The 19,187-nt window shown below is 45.1% G+C and overlaps 1 protein-coding gene across 1 annotated transcript in view; it reads right to left on the bottom strand.

Moving 5' to 3' along the window:
- Positions 1-19,187, bottom strand: part of LOC146809370 (cathepsin D-like) — a 181,217-nt gene that overhangs the window by 105,960 nt on the left and 56,070 nt on the right. Inside the window, exon 2 of the mRNA XM_085616187.1 lies at positions 10,745-10,904. Within this exon, the coding sequence (XP_085472313.1) occupies positions 10,745-10,904 (160 nt within the window). The remainder of the gene's footprint in view (positions 1-10,744; positions 10,905-19,187) is intronic.

Raw genomic sequence — 19,187 nt, 5'->3', positions numbered from 1 at the left:
CTCGATCCTGGGACTTGATCAGGAGAAGCTGGAGACCATGCATTCACAGTGCCCACCCCCCTCTCTCTGCCGCCCAACTCGGTGCATCAGTCGAGGCCTGAGCCTGCAAGAAGCAGACAATTGGCAGCAGAAAGCTTCAGGGAATGGGCGGCTCTGTTGCAGCAACTGACCCATTAAGAGACAGCTTCAGGCTTCACCGTGGGGTGAAGTGGTGACCAGCTGCTTCCTTGTTGACTAGATTTCATAATACAAGCGGTGCACCCCATCGGCATAAGAGATCCGCAGCCTGGACTACAGGACCCTCCTCTCCAGGGTTGAAAAGTGAATTCTCCGGTTTATCATGACTTGCGCAGTTCTGGTGCAGCAGGACTCCCGCTTGCTCTTTCTCTTCTGAGATGGACTTCGCCAGTGACAATGGAACCTAACTCTATGATATATTGTTCTCCCCTTGTTGGAGCAGTTGACACCCCTGGTTTATCCCTCTCCAACCCTTAATGCTCCTTCTGGGCCTCTCGGTTCAGCGGACGGGCCTGGCGGGGGCGTACTCTCCCCAAGGTCTTTAGTGGCTCGGACCTTCTCCTTCGATTCTGATGCACATCAGACCTACGCTAGGAAAGACTACTTTTTGGTCACCAACCCCTTTCTGCCAGTGGTCACCCACACTGATATAGGAGTGGCAGCACTCTCGGACCATGCTTCAATTACACTTATGCTACACCTACCCATAAACTGCCCAAGATCACGGCTGTGGAGCCCAATTCTAAGTTATTGGCTTCTGAGCCCACAGTTAAAGAAATACAGGATGTAATTCAGGGGCATCGTGACACGAATGGCATCCACACACACCGGTGGCATTACTATGGGGTGCACTTCAGGTGGTAGTCAGAGGGGTTTACATAGCGGCGGCTGTGCAACTTAACAAAGATTGGAAAAACAAGTTCTCCACACTGGAGGCTCAGGTGAGGACAGTGGAAGAGTCCCACAGACAAACGGGCTCTCACAAGGTGCCTAGGCAGCTTACGCTAGCTAGAAAGCAACTCAACGCCTTGGGTATGGATGCTGCGGAGCATGCCCTATTCCACACTAACTAGAAATATTACCACGGGGGCAACAAAGCCAGGTGGCTTCTGGCTCACCGGCTGCGCATGCAGACACATCACCAGCGAATATCTGAAATTACAGATTCCTCTAAACACACAGTGCGAAATGAAGATTACGGCAGAATTTGGATGATTTATGCTGAGCTGTACGCCGCAGAAGTGCTTCTCCCCAAAGACATTACCTCTTACATAGCACAGTTCTTGAGAGAGAGGCATCCTTTTTGGACAAACATATCAACGTCGAGGAGGTACTTAGAGCTATAAGGAGACATAACTCGATTAAGGGCGTGGTCTGTCCAGGTTCACCAACACTTTTATTGCCACTTACCTGGCCCCAGTGTTGACCAGGATATATAAATCCTTTAGCACTCAGAGATCTCTCACAGACACTATGAAATCGACTATTGTCACAGTCCTTTCTAAACCTGGGAAAGACCCAATTTACTGTGCCTCATACCGCCCTATATCTTTGTTGAATGTTGAAGTGAAGATCTTTACTGGTACTCTTGCTACCCGTCTAGGACTGTATATGCCTGGGCTGATAGAGCCCGACCAGGCTGGCTTTATTCTGGGGCACAGTTTAGGTGAAAACACCAAGCGCTTGATTCACCTTATTGACAAGACCTCCAGAGTACACAGGCCCTTTTTGCAGTCTGTTCTGGAGGCCATAGGCTTGGAGCCCCATTTTCACCAATTGGTATGGTCTAGCTATTCGGGTCCTGTGGCATCGGTTTGGGTTAACAGGTTGCTGTCCAATCCATTTCCTATTTCTTAAGGGACGCGACAGGGGTGCGTGCCCTCTGTTGCCGCTCCTGTTTCCTCTTTACATGGAGCCCAGGGCGGAGCAGCCTAGACTGCATCCCCTCATAGAGGGCATCACCATGGGTGGTCAAACTCACAAGATAGCACTATACAGAGACGATGTGACCTGGAAGGGACTAAACCTCGTCAATCATTGCCCCTGTTATTGGAAGAGCTTGAACTTTTTGCTAAAGCATCTGGATTTTAAATGAACGCATGTATATCCCAGGCCCTTAACCTCACTATCCCTCAAGATGAACAAGCTCACTTGGAGATCCTTTTTCCATTTCCCTGGGCAACCCAGGGAGTCCCATATTTAGGAATTCAGCTATTGTCCTTCCTGGATAAGACTGCAGAACTTAATTATGCGTCCTTGCTAGACACTGCCCGTTCTATTGTTCAGCCTTGGCACGGGGACCTATATTGTGGCTTGGTATGATAGCGGCTATTAAAATGCTCTTCCTCCCCAAGATCCTGTATGTCATGGAGACACTACCTTTCCAACCTCCACCCCATGTTTTTCAAAAATTACAGTAGCTTATTGAGGCCTTTATCTGGAAAGGCAAGCGCCCAAGATGACCAGGGAATGATCATACTTGCCAGTGGTAGGGGGAGGACTGGGAATTCCACATTTGATGTGCAATTATCTGGCAGTAGAGCTGAGGTTCTTGGTGGAACGGCAGCACCCGACTAGAGAAACACTGGTGTTTTGTAGACAAGGTGGGAGCGGGTATACATATATGGAAAATTGCATCACTCTCTCGGAAACACCGCCCGACAGGGGAGTATGTCTCCCCAGTGGTCAGGGCTACAATTGGGTCATGGGATAAACTCAGTTTGTCTAAGCAGCTTTCTACTCCCATTTACCCTCTTACACCAATCATAGGGAATATGGATTTCCCCCCCGGCACTTCACGGTGCATCTTTCTCCCGCTGGCAAGAAGCCAACTGCAAATGAATAGAAGATTTATTCGATGTCCGGGGCCTACTGGAATTTCCTCAGCTGCAAAAGAATTTTGGGTTGCCCGACTCCGAGCGCTGGCTCTACACTGCAATTCGACACTGGGTGACCCATTCCCCCCTCTTGATCTGCCCCCATCGGGGTAGATCACTCACACCTTTTGAGCGGTGGTTCCTCTCTAGGCGTGATGACCGCCTAGTGAGGAATCCTCTCCGACATCTACGTCTTCCTGAACACTATCCCCTATGCCTCTGCCTCTCCTACCTTGGCCTGTACCACCTCAGAAAGGGAGACTCTCCTTAAGGTTGCCCACTAGTGGTATTACATGCCCGCGCACATTGCTAGGTTGGAAAGGGCGGGGGTGATGCCCGCTGCTGGTGCCACTGTAACCACTCTGGTTCTTTATCTCACTCCAAACTACACCATTACTGGGCTCACATACTCACAGATATTAACCAGATGTTTAATACCGACTTACCCCGCTCTCCTAGTTACATCCTTCTAGGTCTCCCCAATGCACTGACATACCCTTTACAATCCTCGAAGCGGAGAGCCATTACTCTAGCGCTCTGTGCAGCGAAACAGGTCCTGCTATCCAAATGGGGCACAAACATAATACCCACACACACTGATCTGTTGCACAACCTTTGGGTCCTGCTTAGTATGGAGAAACTAATGGCCTTTGTGGAACACACAGTTCCTAAGTTCGAGAAGACATGGGGCCCTTGTTTAAAATTCCTGTCCACATATTTACATGTGCTTTGTCTTATAGTGGACACAACCGACACAGCATAGTCCTTTCATTTGGTGGATTGGGAGAAGGAGATGGAACCTAAGATATTGCTTTGTGAGAGCATTCACCCATCTCCCTAACCCCCTTTTTTCTCTTCCCTTAATCAGGCCCCCCAGGATTTTGCAGCTTTGGGTGGCAAATTTCGCTGCCAAGAAAAGCAAAATTTGTGGCCAGAACATAAAAATTCACGGTATGTTTGCAGTGGTCAAAATATGTGCCCGCCACAAAAATACAGCAGACTTGTGCTTTCAAATGGCTTGCAGGGTCCGCAGGGGGCACACAAAGGTGTGAGGTGGCCTGCAGGCTAATTACTCAGGAGGGGGCGAGGTGCATTTCAAAGGCAGGCAATAGAGGAATTTATCACCCCTGCTGCCTGCCTGTTGCTCACCCTCCCTTTAATGGCTCAGTGGCACCACAGAGCTAGTAAAGAGATGGTGAAAGCCAGCTTTTTAAAAAAAATATATATTTTGCGTGCACTTTTGTAAAAATTGAGACATTTTTGCAAAAGTGCCGATTTCACGATTTTCTTGCACATCGTGACATTGTGAAATCCTGGGGGGTCTGCTTAATACCCTCCTTCTTTCACATATTTGAAATTCCCCACCATCTCTCTTCTTTTTCTATCACCCCTGATCTCTTTATTTCCTCGCTGGCCTATGGATGTAGATGAGTGATTGTGGTCCTTGGTTTAAAAATCAATTTGTTCCTAAAAAACAGATTATAACACTTCATTCCCCTTACAAAGGAAGATAAAGTTGCCTCCCAAAAATGCACAGGGAAACAAACACAATAAGAAACAGAAACCTTTAGTTGCCACTATCAAAAATGACAAAACAAAGGAAGATAACCTTTACCTTACTAGTACTGTGTAACTTATTACATTTAATATCATTATACTCCACAAGAATTACATACACATTATGTCATCGCATGATCTTTGAAGCCTGAAGGGTTACTTCTAAAAGACGAGCTCTTAGGTTCAGTCACAAAACCTGGGAACAGGATGATCAACAGAAGAACTGTTTCCATCACACAAATGCTGTGAATCTAACTGAGATGCTGGAATTCCAGATGATCCACCTGGTGAACCACCATCATACTCACACATTGCTAGATGTCACATACTCCATATTTCACCACCATCAAAGCCACCACATTTTTCTTAACTTTGATGATTCTCTTTGGTCCCATGTACCTTGAGCTTCCCTCAGGTCTCCAACCAGGTCTTTTCACAAATACCAATTCGCTCACATTCAACTCTCTCTTGCACACTCTATGTTTGGGATCAAATCTCCTTCTATACTTTCTTTGGTAATCTTCCACCATCCATGAGCGAAAACTTCCTCCTTTCAAATCACTCTTAACATTTCAACCACAATTCGTTGTATTTTGATCCGGCCAATCTGCCTTTAAGACACTGAAAAGGAGATACATTTAAGACACTGTTGGGAGTGTTATGATGAGCCCACACTTTGTCTCATAGTTTATCCTTGAGTGGCACCCTCATAAACAATTCATGCTCTCCAAAAGACCATTTGCTTGAGGAAAATACAAAGCAGCGCAATAGGGTGTGATGGCAAGACCACCTAAAAATGATTTCATCTCTCAAGATACAGACTGGACAACATTTTCTATTATTATGTTATTTGATATTCTCTCACATGCAAACACAGCTGTGAGAAAGTGCCATCTTTCTTGCATGGTATGCCCCCACTTTTTGCTAAATTGCTGAATGTACTTCGATTGAGTGTGCCCTGGGTTCCTGCCAATCAGGTGCCCAGGGCCTATGTTCCTTCCTTAAACCACACAAACTCCCAATTGGCAAACCCTAGCCACATGTCAGCCCCTAGTAAATGGTACCCTAGGTACCCAGGGCCTTGTGACCAGGGAAGGCCTCTAAGGGCTGCAGCACTCATTGTGCCACCCTCAGAGGCCCTGTACCCTTACACACACACACTGCCCTTGCAGGCTGAGTGTCTGGGTGCAGGACAAAACAAAGAGTCGACATGGCACACATCACTGTGTACCATGCCCATCACCTACACTGCCAAGGCATATGTCAGCCACCCCTCTAGCTGGGTGCATTACGCCTATGGTGTGGGCACAGGAGCAGGAGCCCTGTGCCCCTACAGTACCCGGGTCCATTCCTGGGCACTGTAAGTGCAGTGCTGTCATTTAAGAATACATGGTGCTGAGAGCTTGTCAAACACGAGCTCCACAGCACCATATTGGCAACACTGAAGCCTGGGAAGTTTGGTATCAAACTTCTCAGCACATTGAACCCACACTGATGCCAGTGTAGGATTTAATGTACTAAGCACCCCAGAGGGCATCTTAGAAGATGCCCCCTTACAGCTAACTTACAATCCACGTCTGCTCTGAGGCTGCCCAGGCTGCCACACAGCAGACACGTTGCTGGACCCCTGGGTGGGAGAGCCCCTGCTCTCCCGGGCCTGCAACAATGCACATCCTGGGAGAGGTGAGAAATCTCCTCCCCCAGGATGAGCAAAGGGAAGCTTCAAAGGCATGCCGCCATTTGGAGTTTCCCCAGGCCACTGCAACCCCCCACTCTGGCGGGAAGCTTGGCCGGAAACCCCATACAAGGACAGGGGATGTGCCAGCCTGCCCACCCCACCCCTCAGGTGGGGGAGGCGAGGTGAAGCACATCTCCGGGCTCTCGCCATCTTGAAGATGGGAGGCCCTACCCTATCAGGATTAGGCTACTGCCCCCCTCCCACAGGAGAGAGGCAGGATAGGGGGTGTACCCACCCCAGGACAAGGACCCATTGGTCCCTGGCCTTCACCTACCTGTAACGCCCCTAAATCTAGTATTTAGGGGCACCCTGAACCTTCCTTCCTTAGATTCCAGATAGAAAACGACAAGAAGAGCAAGAAGAACAAAGACCTGCCCTGCAGCTGCTAAAAAGAGAAGAAGACACCAACTGCTTTGGCCCCAGCCCTACCGGCCTGTCGACTCTCGAACCTGCACCAGCGCGGCATCCCTCGTGGCCAGCAACCTCACCAACCCCGGAGGACCTGGCTACCTTTTAGCTCTAAGCCCCTGGGACTCCCACGAGTAGAGGCTCTACTCAAGAAACCTATTTGCTATCCCTGGCACCAGCCCGGGACCGCGGACCCAACACACTCTGCACCAGCCAAGCCTGGCCAGTGCCGGAGTGGACAAAGACCCAGAGGACGACCCCACGGCGACTGTGACCCAGAGTCCGGCACCCAAGGACCCCCCTCGACATCCCGGAAGAAGCCTGCAGCCTCAGAACCAAGTGCCACCCCAGCCGCGATCAACCAGAGGGTAAGATTCCCGACGTCAAAAGGCACCCCTGCACCCGGCGCCCTGCGACCCCCTGTGCCCAATCCCGGGGTACCCACCGAACCTACAACTACCCAACTTACCTCTCGAAGTGGTGGTGGCACCTGAAACATCCTCGTCCCCGAGCCTGCAGCCTCTTTCCAAACCGGAACATTCCCATTGATTTCCATTGAGCACCCTAAGGCTCAAAAGCACCCTGCACCCAGCCGCCTGAGTGGCCCTGGCAGTGCCCTCTCTACACTAACCTACTTCCCCACTTGCCCTGAGTAAGTGACCAGGAGCCCAGCTCCCACAGCCGCGTGGCTTGCCAGACAGCAGCCACCAACCAAGGCCCCCCTATCCCTCATAGGATAACATTGGGCCCAACTCTCTCTGCACCCGGCCGTCCTGAAACCGCTGAGGGTGAACCAACTGTACCTACCTGACACTGGGGGACCCCTGAGTCCATGCCCGGAATTTCAACACTACCAGTCGAGTACTTACCCTTAAACCGCTAACTTCATTTTCCTCATAGGGTAACATTGACTGGCTTTTTCTTCAAAAATCTTCTAAGTGTGAACTTTTCAAAACTGCAAAAATTCACCAAAAATAAGCCAAGTGACAAAAACGAATTTACTCACCTGCTCCTAGGTGAGCTCCCAGTGCTGGATCTTGGTCCCCAGCCCTGACTCTGAAAAGTGTTCACAACTATACTTACCTCTAACTCATTTTTCTCCCATAGGAAACCATTGTCTGCTTTTCTGTGAAATTTCTTCCAAGTGTCTACTTTTGCAAATTTGAAATATTCTTTTAAAATCGTACCATTTCTGCAAACAAAATTACTTACCTGCTTTTGATAAGGACCCCAGTCCTGGGTCTAGGCACCCAGTCCTGGATTACTAAAGTAACGATAAAGTACTCTACCTGCAATTTGAATTTCTTGCCATAGAGATCCATTGAATGTTTTCTGTGAAATATTTTCTAAGTGCTAACTTTTGAAATAGCTAAATATTATTTAAAAATCATTACAGTTATTAAGTCGACTTTCATCACTTGATTCTGCATACTGACCCCAGGCTGGTTCTAGGAGCCAGACCTGGAATTCCAAAAGTAATCTGAAAAGTAATTTATTACAAATAACCTGAATTTACCATTGAGCTCAATGCATTGTTATGTTTAGGAAATAGGATTGTTTATTGCAACCAACTGTGACTGTTTACACAAATTTATTGCTTAAAACAAAAGTATTTATATTCAACCTCTCATTCTGAGAAAGTATATTTTTACCCCCTTTGTGGTTCTAAAAATAAAACAAGCATATATTTTATATATACAAATCATTGGCCTAGAGTTCAGTTATTGAGTGTGTGAAACCATTTGCTGACTGAGTGTGTACAATAAATGCTTTACACTGTCCTCTGGTACTGCCTTACTGCTCGACCAAGCTACCACTTTTGAGAGTAAGGTCATACCTAACTTTGACCTCTATCAGCCTCTGGGGGACTGTGGACTCTGTACACCCTGTACCTATTAGGGAACAGTATATACAGAGCCACTTTCTCACAACAGCTTTTAAAAATTCAAGCACACTTCTAGTGGTTATCAAACCCGCACAACAAACAGTGACCTATTTTGAGGTGTAGTCATCACACCCTACTGTAGTATAGCGCTCTCCTGAGGCCTCATCACACCCTACTATATTACAGCACTCTCCTGAGGCCTCATCACACCCTACTGTAATACAGCACTCTCCTGAGGCCTCATCACACCCTATTGTAGTACAGCACAGTACAGCGCTCTCCTGAGGCCTCATCTCACACCCTACTGTAATACAGCACTCTCCTGAGGCCTCATCACACCCTACTGTAGTACAGCGCAGTAGAGCGCTCTCCTGAGGCCTCATCACACCCTACTGTAATACAGCATTCTCCTGAGGCCTCATCACACCCTACTGTAGTACAGCCCAGCACAGCCCTCTCCTGAGGCCTCATCACACCCTACTGTAATACAGCACTCCCCTGAGGCCTCATCACACCCTCTGTAATACAGCACTCTCCTGAGGCCTCATCACACTCTACTTTAATACAGCACTCTCTTGAGGCTCCATCACACCCTACTGTAATACAGCACTCTCCTGAGGCCTCATCACACCCTACTGTAATACAGCACTCTCCTGAGGCCTCATCACACCCTACTGTAATACAGCACTCTCTTGAGATTCCATCACACCCTACTGTAGTACAGCGCAGTACAGCACTCTCCTGAGGCCTCATCACACCCTACTGTAATACAGCACTCTCCTGAGGCCTCATCACACTCTACTGTAGTACAGCGCAGTACAGCACTCTCCTGAGGCCTCATCACACCCTACTGTAATACAGCATTCTCCTGAGGCCTCATCACACCATACTGCAGTACAGCACTCTCCTGAGGCCTCATCACACCCTACTGTAATACAGCATTCTGCTGAGGCCTCATCACACCCTACTGTAGTACAGCATTCTCCTGAGGCCTCATCACACCCTACTGCAGTACAGCACTCACCGTAGATGTCACCACACACTACGGCAGTGCAGCACTCTCCTGAGACCTCGCCACCTTGGACAAATGATGCACGTGACATGTACGTTATTAAGGATCAACATGAATAAATAAGCACATACAGAACGACATTAGTAAATGAATAAACATATAAATATTTAAAACTTTACATTGTAAGTAAGCCATTATATAAATTTGCTCCTGGCCTTCGGCCTAGATGTTCAGGGACAAGGTAATCCTGAAGGAGCAGTAAAACAGGACAGACAACAGACATAAGCGCAGAAGCTGCCATGGCCTTCCTGTGGGAGACAGATCTTTATGCACAAAGTTATGACCAGTGGTCATTGTGGTGTTTTATTATAAGAGGGAACACTTCACAGAGTTACTGTCTATTCCTTCAGCCTGCTTGCTTCATGGTTTGTGCACTGAGCGCGCTCCTTTCACCACTGACACCCTATCATACAAGCTTGCCCCTCATGTACATAAACTGTTGGTGTTACTTAATGTAAACCTTAGTAAAATATACATGCTGCTTACAAATCTTTTCATCTGAGTTTAATAATAGTATATTGATCAGGAAGACCGTATTTGTCTTCCGGTTTAGGTTTGCCAAGATCTCAAGGCTCACAGGTAGTAGCGACAGATGTCGCAAGTGACCAGGGTCGCACATTTGATGCGATCCACACGGAGGCACACAAAGGACCCATCAGGTTCTTCCTCAAGCTCGGGTACTGGGACAGCATTCCTCGTCCAGTCATAGTCGGTGCACCCTAAACGTCTGAAACCCAAAGCAGACATGTTGTGATGTGTCTTACAGCTTCTGTGCATGTGCAGATGATGGTCGCCCTAGGCATGACCTTCAGGGCCTCCTGGCTACATGTCACCCCGAAAACGGCCTGCTTTGGTGGACACAATGTGCATCCCACCCATGCAGCTCCTGCTGGAGAAGGAAGAAAGACTGGGAAGGAAGTTGGGCTGAACCTATCATCTTCTGAGGGCAGCATCACTGTTCCATCTTAAGCTGAGGTTTCATATAAAAACATGTAGTCATCTAGGGGTAACCCTAATGAGCGGTGCGCCCAAGGTGCTCATGAGCTTATTACCACATAATACCAACGACTGAAAAGATTGACACACAATAATTAAACTATAAAGTGTCCCCTTTTGCCAGATGACACCTGACTTAACACTCTCAGCCATTCTTAACCCCTCCTGCAGAATCTTTGAGGTGCTGCACTTACATCCATATAGTTGGTCAGTTTCTCTGGATACCCTTTAGTGCCAGAGTTCAATCCCACATTCTGCTCCTCTTCCTGTCCGCCTCCGAAATATGGCTCTTTGAGGGGGATGCTGCCATCACTGAGGGTCCGACGGATGGAGCGGAACTTCTTCAAGGGGATCCTGGAAAACAGGGACTTTATTATTGTCTTTGTTTATTTGAGGACATTGTGTTGTTCCACGACTGTGAGGATCACAGTCGAGATGACTACAGACTAGACACATTACACCCAGTAACACATTCAACATCAGGTTATCAATAAAAGAACCCTCTACTGCCAAAATTGTGAGGACATCGAAGAGACGTGCGAATGGAAGCAGTCCTGGGCTTCCCAAAAGGAGGAGAGCAGCAAACCAGGGTTGGCCCATGTGTGATATGCAGCCGCCAAGGCCACTCGATGCTGAAGCGGAGCAAAAGACGATGGTCATTAACATGTCTTACTGGAGACTTGTTCTTTGGGTTCACAACACCAAACTCAAATACCAGTGTTTTGCCAGATATGAATTTGTCAGACCTCTGTTCACAGCTGCTACTAAAATCCATCCTTCTCTGGATTCGGAACCTAAAACTCCAACCTCTGAGCTTCCCCACCGTTCTTCAAGAATATCATGTCATGAGTGATGTAATATGTGAGGTACTTATCTGTGCATATTTTTTTAACTTTTTTTCTCAGGAAAGGGGATAGAGGACCCGAATCCTTAAATGGCAGCCGCCACACCTTTGTTGATGTGGTGGCAGGCAATCGGATCTTAGCTTTAGATCTGTTGGCTCAGCTGATCCTCCGCAGTATCAAATATACATACATTTTGAACATTAATTTCTCAAAAACTACTGAACGGATTTACACCAAATCTCAAAAAGCACACTTTCTGGATCAAGATCTAGCTTTCTGCCAAATTTGATGTAATTCTGGTCAGCTGTTTTTGCGGTATCTATGGGAAATTGCATAGGGGAAAACATTTTGGGGCTCCCCTTTTTCTCGACCCCAACTTAAAAGATAAACTCAAAACATTCCAGGAATGAGCTGAGGTGGATTAGACCTTTTTCTGGAATGTTTTGTGAAGATTTGTCAATAGTGTCATAGTTATTAGCAAATCAAAAAAACAATTTACTATGGAAACATGGTCCTAACCATAACTACACACATGGTGGAATATTGTCTTGTCATGAGAATTCTTAGAGGTCTGTCACAGCCTCAAACCATAATTCAATGTAATAATCTTTACAATCATTAATAAAGTTGAAAGATACATTTTTTTTAAAAATTATCAACGTTTGATTCCTCAACACAACAATTTTCAGAATACATATCTGTAGGCCAAATGTCCTTGGAAAACTTCAAAAGAAGCAACTGCTCATTGTAAAGCTGATATTCTTAATCCAGTTAGCAAGGTCCAGTCTGAAACAACATTTCATCACGAATGCCAAGCAAGAAAGCCATGAAATACTAGAGAAGTTATACCTAATCACCCAATATGGCTGCTGATGTGTTCTCACAATGTGAGAGTTCAGGGACTATGGGAAATGTAGCTTATTACCAGGAAGCCATTTCATAGTGCATTCTCTAGATGCACAAAACGTCACTCCAACCTCACACCAGACAGCATCGACTTTTCAAATTCTCTAAAATAGTTTCTCACATTTCTCTGTAATAGACTACGTGTAAGGGAGTTTGGAGTGTTGTCTCACCCACGTCTGCTGAGTAAGAAGCAGTAAGCCATAGCTCATGACATTGACTCTCGAAAAATAATAGAAGATGTTTTGGGTCCATACAAAAATGCAGGTTTCGTCCCTCTCATTCTACTATCAAAGAGTAAGTCAGAAATCTGACAATCTGTGATTTGGACCTCAACTTGGTCCCTAAAATCAACACAGTTGTGAAGAGATCGAAAGGAGTTATTTATAGTTTGGAGGACATGTAACATCTGTCATAAATGTGTGGATGTTCGTTGCCCAATTTATAGTTGCTCTATGTAAAGTTTAGATTGTCAGAAGGAATGTGCCTGCACTTAGACTTGAATCCGTTAAGCCAGAGGTGATAGTACCTCCATTAGCTTCCAGTGGAGTTCAGCATCGATTTAAAACACTTCTATTACGCATAAAACTTTCTGGAGCAAATATCCCAGCTATTCTCATTCCTATACCCACGAGCCAGAAACGTGTGGTTGGCCATTTCTCACCTGATCTAACAGTTTTCCGTCAAGAAGCAAAGGCTTTGAGGAAGATCTTTGGGGCAACAGGACTCAAGACCTTGGAACCCCTTAGCTTGGAGCCCCAGTTTCAATCTCACAGTATTCATTTCAGGAAAGTTACATTCAGATCAGCTTTTGATTAAGCATTCGTTATAGAAAGGGGAGCAGCTGTAGAATCCCATGTCCAAGACCAGTCAAGACACAAGGCAGAACTCTAACTCCTTCAACTAATCAGCACTCATTTAGCTGTTCTTCCTTCCTAGCACTCTGTACTGCCCTAGACAACGTGTGTTACAGTATAAAGTTTCAAATAAATATATCATTGCTGATCTGTCGTAGATATGTTCGTCATACAGAAAGGGTTGATGTTGGTTATTTTGGGTTTGAAGTCTAAATGTCCAAATACCATCAAAGTGCACACAGGCACTTTCTTATATCTAATCTATGATGTAATATTTCAAATATGACCATAATCTCCTGTCAAGACACCACATTGAAGGGGAGTGGCTTGGCACAGATGCAGGATGGTCGCCTTTCCCTGACCTCCGTCACAACCATGGCGAGTAGCCGGACCGCACCTTCCATGGAGCACCGTAACTTGCTGGTGGGTCAGAAAATCATGGCGAAAACCTTCCTGCAGCCAAATGTGTGTGAGAATTTCTAATTTTGGCCCCTATTTGGAGGAAGTTTGGCAAATTACGGTGGGAGCGCTGACCAGTGAGTCGCACCCACCATTTTTTTTTTTTTTTTTCATTTCACGGCTTAATTATACTGTGCTCATTTCCATTCCCCTCAGAATGCCACCTCTATGTTCTCTAATGTTAAGGGGCATTTCAACAGTTACAATTTGCAAATTTAATGCCCTAAAGTCAGGAAAGACATTATTCTTTTGCCCTCTCTGTCTGCTATTCACGGTACCTCTGTCAGTCACTGGCTTTTTTTAGCTTCATATGGGGGAAACCAGGAACTGGCAACTCAACATTAACAAATCACTCAAAAACAACTCTAAAATTGCCACTCTCAACCCCTTCCCTATTCTGGAGGATATAGAGGACTCTGGGGGTGTAAGTCAAGGCTCTCCCTCTAGTCTATCAGATTCTCACACCATGTCTGCGCACAAGCTAACTTCTAAGTTACCTACATCTTCGAATGCCTCAGCATATAAGAGAGCTAAAAAAGACCCTCTCTCCCCAATAAAAGACAAATCCACAGTATCAATGGAGCTCATTCTCGAAGAAATCCGTGCTCTCACACCTTTCACATAATATACTAACAGGAAGTTCAGACCCATGATGAAAAATGTTCTTCTGTGGAAGATAAAGTTACTCAAGTGGACCGTAGGGTTGAAGTGTTCGAAGACACTTTTCTAACTGTTCAGACATTACAATCTGAAATTTTGTCTCTAAGAAAACATGCTGAGGACATCAACAATAGGAATAGGGGAAATAAAATGTGCATTTATGGTCTGGCCGAGGGAATAGAAGGTTCTGATTCTATGTCTTTTTTCCAAACCTTTCTCTCCAAAGGCTTGAATCTTCCGACTTTCCCTCTTTTGAACATACAAAGGGCACATAGACTTGTTAATTCTCCTTAGTCTGCCTCAAATCCACAGAAACCTAAAGGTGTCATCCTTTACTTTTTAGAATATCTTGATCTCCTTAAGGCCATCAGGGCAGCTTAAGCCAAAGGTTGTAGTTCATGGTCTGGATCCAACAGACTTTTTGCGCAGGATTTTGCCAAGGCCACAGCAGACAGAAGGAAATTGTTTCATGATATGCGACCAACTCTCTGTTCGCTCAATGCCAGATTAGGGTTATTCCATCCGTGTTTATTCAAAGTAACTTACTATAACAAGACTACTACTTATCAGGACTCCTCACTTCTGCAAAAATGTATTGCTAACTGTAATGAAGAGTTGATGGACACCTCCAAGTTTACTGCTACTTCATTTATGGTGTTTACATTTTATTGATAGCCTGTTATTCATGCATGTACTTTTTGCTTGTATATATTATATTTCATGTTCTTTATGTCATATTTGTTCTAATTGTTTTTTATCATGTTTGTATTTTTTTCTTTTAGGAATGTTCCATGTTTCGTCACTATCACACAGATATCATTGTATGTGGTTTGGTCTCCCCTCCTTTGTCGGCCGATCAGAGTTTGGTTGTGTCATTTCACTTTTTGGTCACACCACCCTCAAGTTTTTGTATGCGTATAGGTATGTCGGTTTTGTTATTTTTTCCAGAGTGTAGCTTACCTGCTTTCCCTTCTCTTATCCTCCTCCTATTTCATCCTTTTCTTTTTCTACATATTTTTCCTTCTTTTCTCATAACGATTCTTAAATTATGTTCTTCTTTCATTTTCTGCTGTTATCTCATTGCTTGTTTTTTTTAATTAAGAAGCTATTTCTTTGTTATGATGATTTTTTTGTTATCATTACATATCCAAGATTATATTATTGTTGTTATTATATTTTCAATGGCCTTAAGAGTTATTTCCCAGTATCTTAAAGATTTAGGCTCGCCGATAAAATGTCAGAGACTTTTAACTCATTTTCAAGCGAAAGAGTGATATTGTTTTATTGCACAAAATTCATGTTTTTTACAAATACATTTTTAAATTAAAAAAACAGTGGGTGGGTGACATTTTTGCTTCCCCAAGTACAGGGAAGCGTAATTGAGTGGCCCTCTTATGCCATAAATCCTTAGACATTCAAGTTCTTTCCCAAGAATCCGACTCTAAGGGAAGATGGGTTTCTGCATCCATGACTATTCAAAATATTCCTATAAATATTTTAACGTATGTGCACCCACTAATTCAATAAATCTTTCTAGCTGGAGATACTATCAAAATTGATGTCTTTTCAGAATAATTATTTAATTTTTTGGCGGTGACTATATTATGGTTATTGATCCATTTCCTGACCGACACTCTAAATCTAAGTTTATTCCTTCACACATGCATTCCCAATTCACTTCCACTATAAATCAGCGATCCCTCATTGTTGCTTGGAGACTTTGTAACCCTACCTTCAAGGAATACACCCTTTTCTCGCCTGCACATTCCTTCCAACACAAATTGATTATTTGTTTCTTTCCAAGTTTCTTGCACAACATATTATACATTCAGAAATTGGCTCCATAATAATCTCTGACAATGTCCGGTTACTTTAGATTCAGCTCTTCTTCCACCTAACCCTGTTACCAAACGTTGCAGATTTAATAACTCCCTTCTACTAGACCCTCAATTTACACAAACTATTCAACACGTTGCTATCTCCTTTTTTCTTGAGAATGAAAACCCAGCTATGTCCGCTCAGACCATCTGGGAAGCTTTTAAAGCTGCTTCTAGAGATTTCATCATTTCCTTTGTAGCTCACAAAAAGAAGTTCTCATCCAACAAATTAAATCTACTTATGGATCGTATAAAACAATTAGAGTATTCTTATCACCTTTCTAAATTGTCATCTTGTCTGGAAGAGTTAATCAAATCTAAATTTGATTTTAATAACATTTCAACAGAGAATGGCAACTCATATCTCCTTAAATCTAGCGATAAATATTACGGAAGACAAAATAAAGCTTCAAAATGTCTTGCTAATTACTTTAAAATGAAAAAAGATCGTACCAAAGTAGACTCTTGACCTCCACTAACCATGCTGTTAAAAAAATGTAAATATCTTTTCTGAATTTACGAGTTTTTTCCAGTCATTCTACACTCTGGAATCCCATGCTAATCAGGACAATATATTTTGGTATTTATTCTCTATCAAATCGCTTTCCGATCCATTTCATTAGAGGACGACTTTCTTGTTGAAAACATTCTCACTGCTATTCGCTTCATCAAGAATGGGAAAGGCTCCAGGGCCTGATGGTTTCACTATTGAATTTTATATACATTTCTCCAAACATCTTACACACAGATTACATTTGCTTTTTTCTCATCCTTCCAGGATACTTTAATTTGTCTTATCCCTAAAGAGAACAAGGATACAAGATTATGTAGGAATTATAGGCCGATTTCCCTTGTTAATGTGGATTGTAAAATCTTTGCGAAAATTCTTGCCCTTCGCCTGTATCCTCTATTACCTAAATTAATAGGAAGGTGTTAGACCCAGGATCCCTGGTTGGCTGAGGTAGGTACCTTAGGCCAAATAGGGACCCGCTTTTCCACGTCAGGGAAAGGAAGGACACCTTCTGAGATAGCACCCGCTCACCCTCTTGGTAGCTTGGCACGAGCAGCCAGGCTTATCTTCAGGGCAAATGTGTAAAGTATTTGCAACCACACTCACAGCAATCCAATGATGACACCACAAATAGACTCCTCGCGAGTTTTATAAAAACGAGTATAAATTTTATATTAAAAGATATACGATAAGACCTCACGATATAAATCCAACATATGAGTATGTGTACTATTTCTCCTGGCCGGTTGTTAGGCCACCCAGCCCTTGTCAATTATGGTGATATTAATGAGCACTTCTAAACATTCCCCTGTAATCCGAATACCATGTTATGCAGTTCGTAATACCAGAATGAGGCACTTTTGCAATGTAAAAATAATGCAATGCGTAACGCAACAATCAGACACTTTGCAATGTAAGAATAATGCAATGCGTAATACAACCACCAGGTACGTCGTTATGCAGAAATATGGCAATGCGTAATACACTCATCGGGTAGTTCGTTATGCAGGAATAATGCAATGCGTAATACGCTAATCAGGTAGTTCATTATGCAGAAACAATGCAATGCGTCATACGACAATCAGGTCGTTTGTTATGCAGAAATAATGCCATGCGTCATAGACTAATCAGGTAGTTCGTAATGCAGGAATAATGCAATGCGTAATACACTAATCAGGTACTCTGTCATGCAGAAATTATGTAATGTGTAATACGACAATCAGGTACTCCGTTCTGCAGAAATAAGATAATGCGTAATACACTCCAGCACCGATCACGGTGCCTTAGGCGGTCTCTCTGCCACTCCTTCTGACTCGCAGTCAGCCTCTGTTAACAGTTGCCCCCAACACGGGTATGGTGTAACAGAAAATGCAACTCCGCACTCTGGCCCCGGTACTGCCACCCCCTTTTGAATACGGCCGCGATACGAGACGAAACAGAGGATTGAGCTGCCGGAATGAGATAGAGGCCGAGAGCGTCTCCCTCCGAGCCCGCAGCCTGCCCCAGGAGTCGACACACGTTACCTGGGGGGCGCAAACTCACTCTCCTCTCCTCATCCAGCGGCTTGGGCCTCCGATGCAATCTTTGTGAATTGGCAACGGTGTGCTCGGGCTAGCAGCTCAGCTCCTCCGGGGCTGCCGGTCTGGGCTGCTACTGCTATGAAGATCTCAGGCTGCCACAGTGCACACGCACACAGCGTCGCTGAGACTCCCTTGAGCTTCGGTTGCACGATCACCGGGCACTCCACACGAAGGTCTCAGGCTGCATGAAGAACACGCGCACAGCATCGCTGAGACTCACTTTAACTCCAGGTGCACGTTAACAAGGCAATCCTCACGAAGATCTCACGCTGCACAAAGCAAACACACACAGCGTCGCTGAGACTCACTTGGATTCCGGATGCACGATAACAAGGCAATCCTCACGAAGGCCTCACGCTGCAGAAAGCTCACGCACACAGCGTCGATGAGACTCACTTGGATTCCGGGTGTGCACGATAACAAGGCAATCCTCTTGAAGGTCTCACGCTGCACACGCACACAGCATCGATGAGATTCACTTGCATTCCAGTGCACACGATAACTGGACAATACTCACAAAGGGTTCAGGCTGCAATAAGCACATGCAAACAGCGTCGCTGATCCTTGCTTGGACTCCAGGTGCCCACGATCACAGGGCACGGCTTACGAGGGTCTCAGGCTGCAACAAGCACACGCACACAGCGCCGCTGAGACTCTCCTGGAAACTTTTGTGTTCCTGAGTTTCCGCAACAGGGAGCCAGCTCACTTTGGGCCCTTGGAGATAAGTTACTTCAGGACACAGCACAGCAAAGTCCTTTCAAGCAGGGGGACACAGTACACAGCAAAGTCCCTTAAGCCTTTCCTTGGTTAAAACAGCAAACTGCAGGCCAGCCCCAGAACACACAGCAAGGGTCAGTCCTTTCCTTCAGTCTCTTCAGTTGTTTCTTCCTTGGCAAAGGTTCCTCTTGACCAAGAAGTAGCTCCAGTCTTGTTCAATCTTGATCA

Source organism: Triturus cristatus, chromosome 7 (genome assembly GCF_964204655.1).
Source record: "Triturus cristatus chromosome 7, aTriCri1.1, whole genome shotgun sequence".
Lineage (NCBI taxonomy): Eukaryota > Metazoa > Chordata > Amphibia > Caudata > Salamandridae > Triturus > Triturus cristatus.
This window is presented reverse-complemented; position numbering and strand designations above follow the sequence as displayed.